Genomic DNA, 16,478 nt, shown 5'->3' with positions numbered 1-16,478 from the left:
GGCCACTCAAGGAACTGCGTTTTTTTGCACTTTTTTGCACTGACAGGTAGGATCTACACTTCCTGATGTTGTACAGGGCAAAGCGACATGACCGAGCAATCGAGGCCACATAAGCCTTAAAGGTTAGCTGGTCGGAGACTTGATTAAAGACTGTGCGCTCAAGTATTTTTGACAGGAAGGGTAGAAGTGGTCTGTAGTTTTCAACCTGCGGTTGAGGGTGTTTTTTTTGAGCAGTGGGGTGACCTGAGCTTGCTTGAATGCAGTGGGGAACACACCCGTTGACAGTGAAGAGTTGATAATGTGTGTGACTGCAGGATTAAGTTTTGGGGAAATGGTCTGCAGGAGGTTTGATGGTATTGGGTCCAGTGGATAGGTAGTAGGGCCAAGAGTCCAGCGGAAATTTGGAGACTTCCTCCCCGGTCAGAGGGAAGAATGAGGTGAGTGAGGCACTGTTAGCTGGTGGCTGCAGGCTGAGATGGTAGGTTCTCAGAGAACTGTTTTCTGATGGTAAAAATCTTATTTGTAAAGAATGTGACGAGCATGTCTGGAGTGAGCAGAGTGGAGGTTGGGGGAGGAGGTGGATAGAGAAGTGAGTTAAAAGCAGAAAACATTTTCCGTGTCAGGGCACCACAGATCTTGGCACCACAGATCTTGTTATCTCTGGATCTGCTGTTAAGCATCTCCCTCATACAGTTGATAGTTGCCATGTTTGGCATGTTGTAATAAACATGTCATGAGCATGAAGACGAGGATGGAAACTCCAAAATGTGCAGGACACAAGACAGATGAGACTAGATATTGAGTGGATGGAGGGCCAGCCAGCACTAGATGCAGTTTTGGATTTGCTTGCAAGTGCATGCAGTAGGAAATGTGAGGCACCCACATGTGTCTGCTTGGCAAATGGCCTTAAGTGTACTGATATGTGCAGACAGAGGAGCTGTGAAAACCAGCCTCACGAGGATGAGGAAGGGGTTAGAGAGGTTAGAGGTCAAAGGTAGAATATTATCTAAGCTTTACATTGATATATGACTTCATGATATTCTGTGTAGGTTCCCCTTTTTTATACTGGCTCTATGTGAAAGATTGCAAAAATAGAACAGCTACCATTGCTGCAATGCTATCATACATTTTCCAACACTAGGGACATAGACCTTTATAAAAATCACAATGAGACATGGTCCCTCCAAATTGGCCAAGTTCTGGGGGTCTGGCTCATGGACTATTTGCTAGTTAAAGCCTATGAAGAGCTCTCCTTGTGCAATGATTGCACGGGCATAGTCCGCATAGGTTGGCAGGTAGGTATAGGTAACAGAATTTTTTTTTTACTGGAGCATTTCATTTGTGATTCATTGGTGGTTGCTGTCTGGATGTAAAGAAAATGTAAATAATGTGACAAAATGTGCCTAAAAGAAAACCTTCATTACCTTTACATTTCTGAGGAATTACACAGTATTGCTCAACAGTAAACTGAAAATTGAGAAAATCATAATTGCAAAACAGAGAACGCCCTATAAAATGTTCTTTAAAAAAATCAGAGAAATTATGGCCAATATGAGAAGAGCTAACAGTATTTAGTAAAACATTGTTTAATTGTATGTGTTTAAAATCACTCTGACTTTAGCAGGTATTACTACATGTTAGTGAAACTATTTTTTCCTCAAGAAGATTGTTTGTAGAGTAGTTAGGGAAATTGTGCAAGCATGGGTGTGGGTGTGTCTGTGTGCGCAAGGAATTGGGGGTATAAAAGGACACTTAAAAGCAGAAGAGCTGCATAACTTCCTTCGCGGAGTGTGAGTTCAGCATAAACCACTGAAACTGTAAGTTGAATTTTTTAATGCTCCGGTGTCGTAGCTAGAATTTACATTTTTATTATATTATGCAACTTCAGGTTTGTTTGGTGACATTTTCTCATATATGTGAATGTGTTGGGGTAATTTAGGGACTTAATTTACTCGGCTGATGCATATAATAGTTGTTGAAGTTCATATTTGTTTTGTCTTAAGTCAAATAAATCTATGAATTATATTTAAGATGGTCATTTAAGCAGAACAAGGCAACAATAACAAGGTAATAATATGTCAAAAAACTTTTTTTCATCCACAGCTTTAACTTGTCATGGAAGAATATACGGATTATTCTAGCAATGATAGCCAGATAACAGACTACAATTTCACATTATTTGAGCTTCCTGGCACTTTGATCCCTGAGATTCAACCGATCCAGATTGCGGCTCTGGTCTTCTACAGCCTTGTTGTGCTGGTGGGTGTCCCCGGAAACGCTCTGGTGGTGTGGGTGACAGGGTTCTGCATGCCCTGCTCCGTCACTTCCATCTGGTTCCTCAACCTGGCACTGGCTGATCTCCTGTGCTGCCTCTCCATCCCTATGCTTATGGTCCCTCTGGCCCATGATGACCACTGGCACTTTGGCCCGCTGGGATGCACTCTGGTCAAAGGCCTGTTTTACCTGGTGATGTACAGCAGCATCCTGCAGCTCGTTCTCATCAGTGTGGATCGCTGGTTGCTAGTAAGCAGACCTGTCTGGTGTCAGAACAAGAGGCGACCCAAGAAAGCAATCTTCATGTGTATTGTTATTTGGTGCTTGGCCCTCATAGGCAGTATCCCCCAGTTTGTCTACACACAGGAGATCAAAGTATCAGATAACAAGCGAGAGTGCCTGATGGCGTACACGCCACAAAGTGTCTGGCCAATCACCGCCTTCCGTTTCCTGCTGGGATTCTTCCTCCCCTTCCTGGTGATTGTAATCTGTCACTTGGTGGTGTACAGCAAAGCAGAAAGTGGTCTCACAAGAGGACGCACCCGCTCCAAGCGCACACTGAGGGTCATCATTGCAGTGGTGCTGAGCTTCTTCCTGTGCTGGCTTCCTCTACACATCTTGGACTTTCTCGTGTTGATTACCCCTCGGAATTCCGAGCACAGCCCCAAAATTTACCTTGCGCACGTTCTAGCATTGTGTCTGGCTTATTTCAACAGCTGCCTCAACCCGCTGCTCTATGTGTGTCTGGGCCGGGGCTTCAAAGACAGCATGAACCGCTCCCTGCGCAACATCCTGCACTTCATCAGCGAGGATCCGACCACCAGAGTGAGCATCACTAATAACGACACTAAGAGCTCGAGCACTGGAAAGGAGTCGACTAAAATCTGAAAATGTTTTACCTACCTGCTCTTATTGTGGAACAATTTTTTTTCCCTATCATGTTAAACAGGAGTGCAATCTGCTTTATTTATTGCACAACTGTTGGGTTCCACCACAACAGTAATTAGAGTGAGTAGTGGGCAGTTAAGTGATATGTAAATATTTAGAGGCCTTAAGTGAAATGAGTCGGAATTGTGAAAAAGGGACTTTTGCTATGTCTTCAATATTTGCTGTGAACATTCCCGTCTGACGTAACATGACTCTTCTGTATTTTGGTGATCTCAGACTGAGTTTCTAGGTATTTCTGTGACTGATAGGGAAGCAGGACTGGTCTGAGCTCTGTTTTGACTCTGTGTTGTATCACAAGTTAGGAAATTAACTTAACAGTGGCGATAGCAGAAATAAAGTCACATGCTCCTGACTAACAATAGTTTGCATTATCCACAAGAGGGAGCTACAGTCTTAATTTCAAATGCTCTATGACTCACTTGGATACAGCTGGTTAGAGCACAGACGCCCTAAAAACAGTAGGTTATCTTTAAAAATATATTAAACAGCACATAAGTGTTTTAGAGATGTTTGTTGGTTTGAAAGAAAAAAAGAAAAAAAAAATCAGCTTGTCTCCTGAAGTCTATACAATGTTTTACCTCACCTGAACATATTTTTTTTCATTTACGTTATTAAAATAATCTTTTTGTATCAATGCAACATTTATGAATAAACAAAGCAATAAAAAAATGTTTACAAAGAGTTACATGAGAAAAAATGCCTTTATTTACAAACTACATTCATTCCAAACAAGGCCACATGATGGCATATACAAAAACATACATATTTACAAGAAAGTCTGTGTCCCTGTGTTTCAATGAATCTGTGCACTTATAAATGCATGCATGCATGTACACTGGTCCCCTTTCTATGGCCTCCACGTATCCCATTCCTGACTCACAGACATCTGTTTATGCTCGTTGGTCCCAAAAGCAGCCGGCAGGAGAAGAGCGGTAATGGTCAGTTTACTTCAGTGTGAATACAGAGTTTACAAAGAGGCAGAGATGAGATGAGTATAACGATCGATAGAGATATAAGGATATTCCTGGCTCAGAGATTCACAGACTGTGGGAAAATGTAAACATAGATTAGTACTGCTACAGGTTTGTTAACTCCTCCACGAATTAGATAATTTTCAACAAGATGCAGGCTAAATGCAGGACAAGTCTTACCCATAGACTGTATAAAAAGATGGACGACAGGACAGCCCCCTAAAAGTGAACCCAAAACATTTAGAGCGCCCCCTGCTGACTCGCTGCAGTATAGGTCATAAATCCCGCCTCCTCAATGTTAACAGATGGGACATGAGTCAAACTATAAAATCAAAATACACATCAAATACATGGTTTCTGTCATTATAGTTAGTTCTTATGATGCTGATTTACGTCCAAGTGTTCATTTTTCTGACAAGTTTAGTGTAATTGGTTATTTGATGCTGTAAAAAGGATGATTGACAGCTCTGTTGACAAATGCAGCTCCTGCGAACTACGAGAGGGGACGTAACTAAAACAATCACTACAGTCATTGAAGTGTCTGTGAACGTCTGCTTCATACCAACACAAGAAGCTGTTCTGCTGTTAAATATATTTATTTATTTAATGTTTATTTGTGTAGGGACAAGTATGAAGCAAGTAAACCGATGCCACACACTACAGCACTTATAGCCTTGGCTAATCTGCAATTTCCGTCCCTTGATGGGCCTTTAAAAAATATGCCGACGTGAGGGGTCTTTGCTTAATTTTTCTGTAAGTTAAATGTGTGTTTTGGTTAGCGGAAGTGGTGACAGTGGCTCCACCCGCCAATTGCTACTGTGCAGCTCTGGTTCCAAATGACGTCACCAGCGCAAGATGGTAGTGCCTGTCACAGGGGGAGATTTTGGCTTCAATTTTGTACAATGAGAGTAGATGAAGACGCGTCGTCCACCTTTTCTGTGACGGTTCTCAGTCATCCAGGTCATGGATTAAGCTTAGAGTCGATACAAATATCTGAAAAATTTGAAATAATTTCCAAGACGTTTCCCGCAAGAACTATGTATTTTAGTACTTACTGGTGGAAAGAAGAGTCAGAGGTCATACGGTACATTCCAGTTAATCGAATTAATTGCAAGCACTTTCCAAGGCTTTTAAAGCAAACCAGGCAAAATGTAAAATTTGAACGTAGGTATCCAGTAATTAATTGATATTAAATTAATATGTAATGTAATTGAAATGGAGCTGTTATTTCACAGTTCTATTTCACAATTCTCTCTTCGATGAGTACCAAATTAAAAAGTACTTCCTGGAAAAAATACTGGGGAATCTTTGACTCATCAAATAGAGGAAATTAACTAAAACTTCTTAGAAAAGTGAAGTGCCACATAACACTCTTATTTCACTTCTAGAGCTTTGGTGTTTGGCAAGACTTGAAGCTGAAAATGTATCTACCAACATTAAACTGTAGGAATTAATTAACCATAAATCTGTGATTAATTAACTGTAAGGCCAAAAGACTGCCGGCAATTCAGTCACTTAGCCTCACCATGGTCCATGCTGTCACGGTGTAACTTTGTAATTGCAAGTATCATCAATTAGCGCAGAACAATGCTCATTAGGGTAGTGTCTGATGGTTGTCAGCTACAAGATAAATTCAACCAGACACTACAGACAGATGATGCTAAGCAGATCTTTAATTATGCCCATTAAAGTTAATGTCTCTCACTAAGAAAATACTGTTTTAGAGGTAGGTAGAGGATAAAGACTGGATTTCATGCTTAACAAATAATCTTTGAGCAAAAGTAGTAGCTACAATGTATCTGTGGCAATGGCTTTACGACACGGTTATGAGTGAAAAAACAGGTATGACCATTTCCTCACACAGTAGTCATGACTTTTAGGGACCCTGAGCGGAATCTGAGGATCTTCTTTTTAAGAGCGTGGGAGGCTTTGATCTTAACAAAGGCTTTTGGTTGAGAGGGGGCGTTGGCAGTGGCCTGTGGTGAAGGTGATGATGAGGAGGAGGTAGAAGCGAGGCGCGGTGGCAGCTGCTGGGGCCACACCAGCCCCCCGCTCTCATCTGAGTCACTGGACAGTGAGCTGGAGACCGGGGAATACACCTCACTCATGCTAGACTCAGACTCTGCGGGGGCAGCACCAGCGTAGCCCTCCTCGCCCTGGCATATGGGTGCTCTCTCCTGAAAGTCAGGGTGCCTGCGCTGGGCGTGCTGCTGCTGGTGATAGTAGTTCTGGGGTTGGGAATGGGGGCAGGAATGACCATGGCGGGCTTTCCGAGGTGGCCTGGGTTTTTGTGCCTGGGTCTCCCCTTCGTCCTGGCTGAGCTCCAAGTTAGAGCACCAACGTCTGCTCGCATTGTGGCTGTTGGCGCCCGCCTGCGGTCCAGTGGCTTGGCCTTGGTTCTGAGCAAGATCCCCTCTGCCTTGGTGCCTCTCAGTGGTGCTGTACCTGCGCTCAGGCAGCACTCGCTGGCCAAGGAGGCTGTTTTCAGACTGGGAACGACTGGTTTTACTGCTGGATTTCTTGACCCTCTGCCGCTCATTGTTGCTCTTCTTAGAGGATCTGGACTTGGAGTTGGGGTGGTCAGGAGAGGTGATAGCTCGGTTGGGCTTAGGCTGCTCTGGGTTGTAGTGTCTGGGGGAGCGCACAGGGGCATGACAAGGGTGTCCAGGGATATACTGAGCACTTACTAAATTGTGTTTGTGATGAATAGGGGGTTGAGGATGTAAATAATGCTGGGGGGAAGGGGGTTCACAACAAAGGTCAAGAACCCCAACACCACAGTTGGGGTCTAGGGAGGGCAGAGGTGATGGTAGCCTCTCAGCCAGGGAGTGTGGCCTAGGCTGGGGGTAGGGCAGAGCCAGATAACAGTCTTCCTCCAAAGATGGGGCCTCTCCTCCACAGGCCTCCCCCTCTAGCAGGTCACAACCCCAGCCCTGGCTCCTAGGGTTTGCCGAAAGGTCAACATGGGGCTGGATGTGGGGGTCATGGAGGCGTTGCTCTGTGGTCAGAGAAGGAGTTCTCCTGTGCAGGGAGCTGTGTCCGGAGGCACTGCAGTACGGGGGGTCGGGGCTCAGGGTGGTGCGGGGCTGACACGGCCGTGGCGCAAGCGTGTGGCGCTGGATAAGAGTTAAGATGTAACCCTCTACCCTCAAGGCCTGCTGGTAGTCCTCCTCTGTTACCTCATCCTCTGCAGGCTGCTGCTGCCAGGCTTGGTTGGCTGCGCTGAGGTCCCACTGCCACGAGTCCACTGCTGAGCCCTCCTCGGCGATGCCCTCCAGAGGTGGGTAAGGAGCAGAGAAAGAGCGGGGGAGGGTGGTGCGTAGGACTGGCACATCCAGATCTCCATTCAACATGAGGGGGTCTCCTAATAACAGAAAACAGCACAAGACATACCCAAGAAGACATTATTTAGTGTCCTGATAGTCAATAATGGACGAGGCAGAGGCATCGTTTATCATTTTCTTTATCGGTTTAACTGAAAGTGTTTTAACAGGAAAAGAAAAACCAGAATCTATGTTTAAACATCTTAACCTTTTAAGTACGTTATGGTTAACATACAGTTGTAGTTTTGAGGCCGGGCTCAGACTACAGTATTAAAAATCTTCACACCCTAAATGATATGAAACAAATGGCACATAATTCACGATTAAGATAATTATATGTGCCAGAAGGAGCAACACACAAGCCCACGTCTTCATGTATGCTCTGACCAAATCTCAGACGTAAACAAACTGAGATTAACAACAACCCGCTGTCGTGATGCTTTACAGTGAGAAAAAAACAAATATACGCTTTAACAAGTCTTATTGAGAAAATGTGTGTGGATCGCTGTTAACATGGGTTGGCAACTCTGAGACTGTTTGTGTTTGTTTTCTGTCGACAGTAGCATACGAGCTAAGGGGCCAGAATGTTTACGGTTGTTTGGAAACACAGTCAGTGGCTCTGTCTCCTTTCTCCTTGTCTCTCTTATGCCCCTTTCCCACCAAACTTAGCACGTCTCTTTTCTGCTAAGTCAACGTCTAACGTGACAAACGCCAATTGTAACTTTTATTAAGCAAAAAAGCCATGTGTTAGCGTGTGTTAGCGTGTGTTAGCGGGTGTTTTTTTGACCAGTGGGAAAGCGGCCATATTGGCTGTTGTGGCCCAGCTCAGTAAGCACTGATGTAATTACCCAGATTTTAAATCCTTAATATCAAACATGTTTTATGTTGTTGGGACATCCATGATGAGTCTGTGAGGACTTTGATTGGATATGTAAAACAATCACATTACCAGAAAATATGGGCTGAACATTGGCACCTATAAGGGCCTAAACCAGACTCCTCCCACGATTTTGGAAGAGGCAAATGAGGTAATAAATCAATCTGAAACACCTTTAGTTCAGCCTGGCTATCTTTTAAAACAAATCCCTTTTATAAGTGTGACTTCAAAAGCTACATTTTTTAGTTAATAAGTTAATAGATACCAGAGGAAAAAAATCTACCCTCTTTTTTCCATTTAAGAGAAAGGAAAAGGAGAGATGAATACATGCCCTGGTTCATACAGATAGTTCATTACTAAAATTATATTAGCATATTTTATGTGAATCTTCCTATGTCTTTGCGAGTACATTTCAGATGTGCCATATCCCCTACTTCTTCTTACCCACAGACTTTGGCCTGTCGTTGGTGTAAGCCCAGGGCGGGACTGTCTCTGTGGGTTCAGTGGAACAAGATCTTCCTTTCGGCGATTGACCCCCACTCGACTCATAGAAACCTAGGAAACAGGATTAGAGCGAGAGATGGAAGATGACTGTCTCATTTCTTATAGCTCACTGATCATTCCACTTCTCTAAAAATATGCGAGCAGTGTCTCACCGCATTTCACAAATAGGCCACAAAACTAAATTGCGAGCAACTGGAGCATGAGCGAACAATAAGAGCAGAAATAAATTACAAACTCATTACAAGCACATTTCAAAATCCAAAGAGAAAGCATGAGTTCCATTGTATAGAACACATTTTTTTTTAGCAAAACATTCATGGGAAATTGACTTAAAATTAAGTAAATGTCAAAGTGTTTATTTAGAAGACTACAAGCATGCTATAGGTGTGATCAAAGAAAAGGTCTAAAACAGTGGAAGTACCAGAACTGGGCCGACTGTCGCCTGTGTCTCCTTGTGCTCCATCATAGCAGCCGTCGTCAGTGTCGATCCTCAGCTCTCCCACCTGCTGTTCCAGTGCCTGCATCAGGCCCCATGGGGAACTCTGAAGGGCACTCTGAAACACACACACGCACACACACACACACACACACACACACACACAGCCATGGCTTTATTGCTGTCTGTGTTTAATTGCACTGTTGGAAGAGGTTTTTAAGTAGACGGTAAGAGGCAGCAATCAGTGACTTAAACAACAAAGCAAAAAAGTTCAAGGGTCCTCACAAATCAAAATACTGGTTTGCAGAAATGCTAATGACAGAAGCACAGCTGTGAGGCCTTCAATGCTTGTTTCTCCAGCTGCACGCCAGCTCTCCTTTTGTTTGACACCCAGATAACCAACACCTGTAGAGACAGACCATCTGTTTTATTTTATTGGTAGATGGGTTGTATTCAGTAAAAAGAGAGAACTAGATAAGAATCCAGGTAGTATACATTGTGTTTTGTATAAAGTTATAATCTCGACGATGTCAGTTTCGTTCTCTTTGTCGGCGCCCGTGGCGATAAACGGTAACTGCGAGAGCACACTTCCCAGATATCCAGACAGTGTTGCATGTGTAACGATTGTAACTCTTGATTTTCCTAGCTGACGGTTGCTTTCCTTTTTTAAGACTTCATCTAAGTGTGAAATTTATTTCTTTTTCTTTGCATTTTCACTTATTTTTTAAGTTGTATCTGAAGTTGTATCTGAAGTCATCGATTTGTTTGTTCAGCCATAGTAGATTACTGTTTACACACTTAACACTTGCAAGGACCGGAAAAGCAGCTGCTTAGCTCCGCCTTCCCTCTCAGGCAGACCAACCACTGCTGGGTGATGGAAAACATGTCACTAACTGGGTGTCGCTTGTGATTTTTTTCCGCAAAAGACGGATTTTATTTGAACCATTTATACAAAAAATTACTTTATTCCAAGGATTGATTAACTTTATTTTCTTCTTGTGCTGTACAGAGCAATTCCTTAAACCTTTGTCTTAGCTAAAAGGGAATTAAATGGTTTGAATGACTAGAAATATACAATGTCAGAAGCAATTAAGTCACAACTCAGATGTAGATTCTTCTCCACTAGTTACTAAAATACAAACGTGGCATTCTCAGGTCACCATTGTGCATCACTGAAGTGTACAGCATCTATATCTGTCACTGCGCTCCCTTGCGTAAGCAGTCAGTTGGAACATGAATAATTCAAGGGTCTGTGAAGGGTAGGGGGCTGTACTCTCATGGGGGTGGAAAGCACACACACGCGGACACATGCTATCCAGGTATATATCCTTAAAAAATGAGGACTCTCTGCTGCTAGTCTACAAAGCTTCATCTAACAAAGAGACAAAAGAGAGGCTTGACTTTGCAGAAAGTGCCCTCACTCTGAAGGTCTAAAACTCACAATTGGTTGTCATAGCCACACACACATGCACACGCACACACTGCTAGGACACTGAAATTGGTCATGCTAGTTCAGCCAGGCAGACAATTTGTGCCGGCCTCATGTTGACATCATCTGACGCACATAGTGACATCTGTAGACAATTGCACGCGAGCCTGTCCTCTTTGAACACACACATGCACTCCGACAAACACTAACATGCGCACACACAGGCATTGCATTTTGTCCGGGGTGATACTGTTGACACTCAAGGCTCATTTAGAGACTTCATTACAGGAAGATTGAGCACGTCCTCATAATGAGGTGACACTTTTTATATTACCAGCCTGCTATGATGGAACACCTGTCAGACAACTGCTGCAGTCTTCTGCACTTCCTGAGCGGTGTCTTTGTGCATTTGTCTTTGGCAATAAAACACTGCCTTACTTAAACATAGGCAGACCCTGTTCTGAGACCTATTCCCATCTGCATGCATCTGGCAAGTAGGTGAAGCTGTGCCTGAATTCCCTACACTAATTACAGCCTCACAGAGCTGCTAGCATGGCTGCATGACTCTTGTTCTTAAAAGGTCACATTGCTAATTTTCCTGGACGAGGAACGTTTCACAGCTCAAACTTGAACCACTAGCACATGTTTGTGTCACAGTGCATGCTTTATCTCCTAAAAACTGTTGAGGAAAAATCCTGAAATGCAGAGACTAAGTCTAGACTACCTCTCTTCACCATTTAGTTTTTGTGCTCCTTTGTCCTGCACACTAAATGCAGCCATGATGCTGCTGAGGGGCAGTTGACCCAAGCTAACCTCTCGCTTCCCACACAACCTCTTCACCCCAAACACTGTCGTTTCTTTTGTCTTGACAAGGGTGCATATTGTCTTAGTATAAACAAAGCATTAGCATCAGTTCATCAATATGGTTTTGTGTGGCAGAAACAGAGAGGCTTGCTTTCAGTACTTGCGTGGGGTGAGGAGGGGAGACTAATCAATTAATCAATGATACAGATGCACGCAATTGATTGCCTGCAGCATTTTGCGCACACAAATGGACAAACACATCGACTCACTGAGGAAGCCACACTGCGGGTTATTAAATAATAATGCTGCAGAAAACAAACAAAAACATTTGTGGACCAACAAAGCAACCGAACACAAAACAACATTTAGCAGTGGGGCTTTGGAGCAGCTTCACCCTGTAGCACGGACCATTTCGCAGACTGATCTTTGATTGCACTCTATTATTAATGGTCCCACACTGATTCCCTGACACAGTGCACACTGTATCATTACTGTTTTACTGCATCCTCTGCCCCAAGCTGGTGGGGGATGGGGGAGACTGAGAGGACACAGTACAGCCAGCCTCACCTAGCCATTAAGCTGTTACACACTGGGTGTACAACACACCAAGACCACCTGCTTTTCAATGAAAAAAGACTCAACAGCAGGTGATTCCAGAACAGCAATCTGACTGATTACTAACTGATACCACATGTGACGTCTTCCTCGGTTGCTGGGGGAAGCTGGTGGACAGTTTGATTAAAATGTTTTAAACCAGGAATGTCAGTGTTTGAATTTGTGGTGTGTGAGCGGTTATTTTAACAAATCTTGATAATTCTACAATCAAAGACTTGGATATTAGCTGTTGAAAATAGGGATTTTAAACTACAGAATATACCTCAATCATTCACTGGTTGAAGGTTTTTGAAACGACAACACCAGCATGGAAAAATCTATGGACGGGGCACACAAGGCATGCAGCCACACTGCTGGACCCTCTATAATTAAAGCAGTGTTGTGACTGGCTCCACACAGAGCGGGCTGCAGGAGGCCAGACACACACACACACACACACACACACACACACACACACACACACACACACACACACACACACACACACACACACACACACACACACACACACACACACTTGACTAAACCCCTTATTATTCCAAACATACACACACATTTTAAACGCTTTACTCTAAAAGGGTAAATTAAATTTTAATGACCAATTCCATTTTGACAGAAGTCAAATTTGCACGCACACATTCATGTGCACACACTGTTTACATAAGCATAAGGAATAGCCGTCATTAGCATGCTCAGACTGCGTGCTACGTGCACAGAGCCTTGTAGGCAGGGCACCATGGTGGGTTGGCTGTGAATGGAGTTTCTAAAGAGAAACGTGCACCAGGCTGTGCTCCTGTGTCTGACTGCTGTGGAACCAGCTCACAGTCCCTCTCTTGATGCTTCTGTCTGCAAATGTGTGTTAAACAACCTAGTTTGTCTCTGTGTATTTGAATGCACTCATATATTTTCAGAACCACATTTTTCCTGATTGTCTCCGTGTCTTAATAAGCCAAATCACACAGGGGTGTTTGGTTAAGTGTGCCAGAACAAAGCAGAGGAAACCATCCAGTGATCCATTCGAGTGACCGGTCACTGCTGAGTAGACTAAGTGCTCACACAGTCTCGCTAATGATGTGCTGCTGTCTTCAGACAAGGACACGCACAACCTGATCGATGTCAAACCAGCAGATGAGCAAAAGGTGCAAAACAAAAGGAAAACCGGATGCAGACAAATCCTGCAAGATGGAGGCAAATACTGTTTTCATGCACAGACCTTTTCCCTGACCTGACAGTTCCACCTTTGTAATTTTTTAGACTTGCGGTCATCTGTTCCCTTTTGTAGACCTGTGTAAGTCTCTGCATCCACTGAGCTGTTGTTGGAGGTTTTGTGTCCTTCCAGTTCACAGTCACCATTTTCTTGGCAACAACAACAACAGAGGATCTAGGCGGACAGTCACTTCTAACATACTTTCAATTTCTTCTTTAACAGTTTTCCAAAACGTGGATGTGTTGCTGCAAGTACAATTTCTCTGTTGCCACCATAATATTTTCCTTATTATTATTATTATTATTAAAATCATTTATCCCATCTGCAATCCAACAATACTCAACACTCTGTATGTTTGCTCTTTCTGTGCAGGCTGATCCTTTAAAAGAGTTCTCAAGAACTATTCTGTATTCATTTAGATCTTATTTCATATTTAAATTATTTTTGTATATTTTTGTTGTATATATGGCTTTGTTTTTATGTACAATCTGCTCCAAACCTATTGCCCCTGTGGGATTAATAAAGTTGGATATTGATTTAAGTCCACAGTCAATATTTTTTAAGAAGATTAAATAGGCCTTTAACCTAAGAGCATTTTGGGTTTCTAAACTCATTTTCTCGTCTACATAGTGGTATACATGTATGTACTCATGCACAATTCATACATGCTCTTCCGCTCTATCCAAACACACACAGTAGGTAGCTGAGAGAGGTCAGAGCTCCATGCTTTCCCAGCTGCTGTCTGGCGTCCTACAGCTGTCAACACCTTCTAAGCCACACACTGTATCTGGGGGAGAAAAAGGCCTCTCAGCCCGTCTGGGGACACATTCATGTTCAAGGAAAGGTACGCGCACACGCGCACACACACACCAGCAGTCCCATGGGTCAGTTGTTTCTGTGTCACACCAGTGAGCCACACATTTTGGAGACTTTAACCTACATGGAAAAGACGAAATTGGGGATTTGGCTCGGACGCAGATGGCGACCTGATATCACGAAGACTCAATTTGAGACTTCAATTAGAGTCCTGTCGGGCAAACGCATTCTCCGAGGAGTTTCCCCGTGTAATTACTCACACGCTTGAATAAGCAGAACAGTTAATAAACATCGATCCACAGACGCGTTGCGCACAAAATGAAAAGCAGGGAAATATGCAGCCCTGCGGGGAAACGCGTGTCACTCCTTCACTGGCTTTGAAAATGGCTGTTTCCTGTCAGTGCGGGGACGAGGAGCCAGAATGACACGAGCTGACACCAGCAGCAAGGGACATGAATTTACTGGACTGCTGCGTGTGCACATTGAAACACTTGACCCCCGTGGACTCCTGATAGAGATTACTACACAATATGGAAATTAGAATAGAAATTAGTCAGGAATTATAGAACCACTCCGCAAATTTAGATGTTCACTCATCAAAGCAAAATTAAAGCACAGTGCCCAAATGATGCCACACCAAAGTGACGCCAATACAAGGCCACCTCACTGGGGCCTCGGTCGGCATTAGTATTCCGCTCCATATGCGCCCATTGTTAGGCCCCCGGCGGAGGAGAGGGAGGGAGGAGAAAAGGAGGTGTGAAGAGGAGGCGGCTGATTTAATTTCTTTTTCACCCTCTTTAATAATGGCTTCCTATTGTAGCAATGTTGACACAGCGTGCAAGCTGCGCAAGAACCGCAGCCAAACAGTAACAAAACTCCCACATTAAGACATTTCACTTAAAGGCAGCATAGCGAAAAATAACATCAAATACAGATTAGAGAAAAATGCACAATGAAGGGGTGCTCAGTGGTGCGTAAAACTTTATACGGAGATGCTGCTGCAGTAAAGCCGCCACTGAAACTTTCATTTGTCTTTATTAACCCAGTTTTTAATTCTCATGTTAATCCTCTTAACCAAAGCGGAGCATATGTGTCGCAACTTCGCCTGAGCTCAGCACAAGGGATCCTATAAATTTAAGTGAAGATAATTATGACATAAAAATGTTATCTGCAAAAACTTACATGCTGAAGGAATAATTCATGCTTTTATGATCTGTAGAGAGCACAAATGAGAGCGTGTTAAGTAGTAAAACATACAAAAGTCCATGATCAGGGAACAATGGGCCATTAAATAGTCCGTCTGTGCCACAAACGGCGGGTGCTCCACCCCCTGATTTCGTTACCCAAATGCATAAATCTCAGCCCAAAGCACAGAAACGCATTACATCCTTTCAAACAGAGACGCTATTCATCAAGTTGAGTAACTTTTTTTGCAGATAGAGGTCATCTTCACACAAAAGGCGCAGCCCAGCGCAAAAGTCCATCCAACGGTCAAGAGGACTACACTGAGGACCTTCTGTAAAGGCTGCTGGATATTTGAAACTATGCACGACTGAGGTATATGGGGCAAAGTGGGGTTTCAAACACAGGGTGTGGTAATCTGGTGTGAACCAACATGGAAGAGCTGCTGGAATCCAAACATGCAGTAAAAGACACTCAAAGTTCTTACCAGCTGACGCCTAAGTGTCAAGTTTTCCTGCCCCCAGCTGCTGAAACACGCCAGCTCTCCTCTGGAGCTGTCCTGGGGCAGGGGGTCTCCCAGAGCCAGCGCCCCCAGCACCAGGCACTCCTGCCTCTGCTTGCGGAGCTCCAGCTCACACAGCCCGGCCAGACTCGCCTCCAGGCGCTCCTTGGTCCGACTGCGCTCCACCGTTACCGGGAACGAAAACGCACGGTGCATGTTCCAAATATCCCAGGCTTCTCTGCAGAATTAGAGCAATGATTCTCCTTAAGAACTAATTCTTGGTCTCCAGATTGGCCCAGATTTACGAGGGCATTCGCAGGCTATAAAGGGCCATGCTGCTTCCCATTCCTTGTGATAGTATGGTTGCCTTGGAGCTGCATGCTTTCCCAGATCATCTATGCGCTATACATTTTCCATTTCGCAGCTGTCAAACGCAGGCACGTAAACCCCGCCCTCTGCGACCAGCCACGACGAGAAAGTGGGAGTCATACTCCCCCCTCTCCCCCTACCAATCCAATCTCAGCCTTCATTGGACGTGAGAGGCTGGTGGGGTGCTGCGCGTAACGTTGTCCCATCCCCCTTGATTCATT

At 44.0% G+C, this 16,478-nt stretch overlaps 2 protein-coding genes across 2 annotated transcripts; one reads left to right on the top strand and one right to left on the bottom strand.

The window, feature by feature from the left end:
- The first annotated feature begins 1,783 nt into the window (after window positions 1–1,783).
- c5ar1 (complement C5a receptor 1) lies at window positions 1,784–4,043 on the top strand. Its single transcript, XM_069668609.1, has 2 exons — window positions 1,784–1,817; window positions 2,104–4,043. Exon 2 carries the CDS (start codon window positions 2,116–2,118, stop codon window positions 3,160–3,162), a length of 1,047 nt encoding a protein of 348 aa, XP_069524710.1. The 5' UTR covers window positions 1,784–1,817; window positions 2,104–2,115; the 3' UTR covers window positions 3,163–4,043.
- A 2,006-nt stretch (window positions 4,044–6,049) lies between these two features.
- LOC138597521 (dapper homolog 3) lies at window positions 6,050–16,104 on the bottom strand. The gene is made up of 4 exons (XM_069669130.1): window positions 15,874–16,104; window positions 9,319–9,451; window positions 8,838–8,948; window positions 6,050–7,557 (listed from the first exon to the last, which is right to left on the bottom strand). Exons 1-4 carry the CDS (start codon window positions 16,102–16,104, stop codon window positions 6,050–6,052), a joined length of 1,983 nt encoding a protein of 660 aa, XP_069525231.1.
- Window positions 16,105–16,478: the final 374 nt, after the last annotated feature.

This window comes from Semicossyphus pulcher, unplaced genomic scaffold, assembly GCF_022749685.1.
Source record: "Semicossyphus pulcher isolate SPU_LCO1_2020_fin unplaced genomic scaffold, fSemPul1.0.p SCAF_19, whole genome shotgun sequence".
Lineage (NCBI taxonomy): Eukaryota > Metazoa > Chordata > Actinopteri > Labriformes > Labridae > Semicossyphus > Semicossyphus pulcher.
Note: the sequence above shows the minus strand (reverse complement) of the source record. Positions and strands in the feature narration are given on the sequence as shown.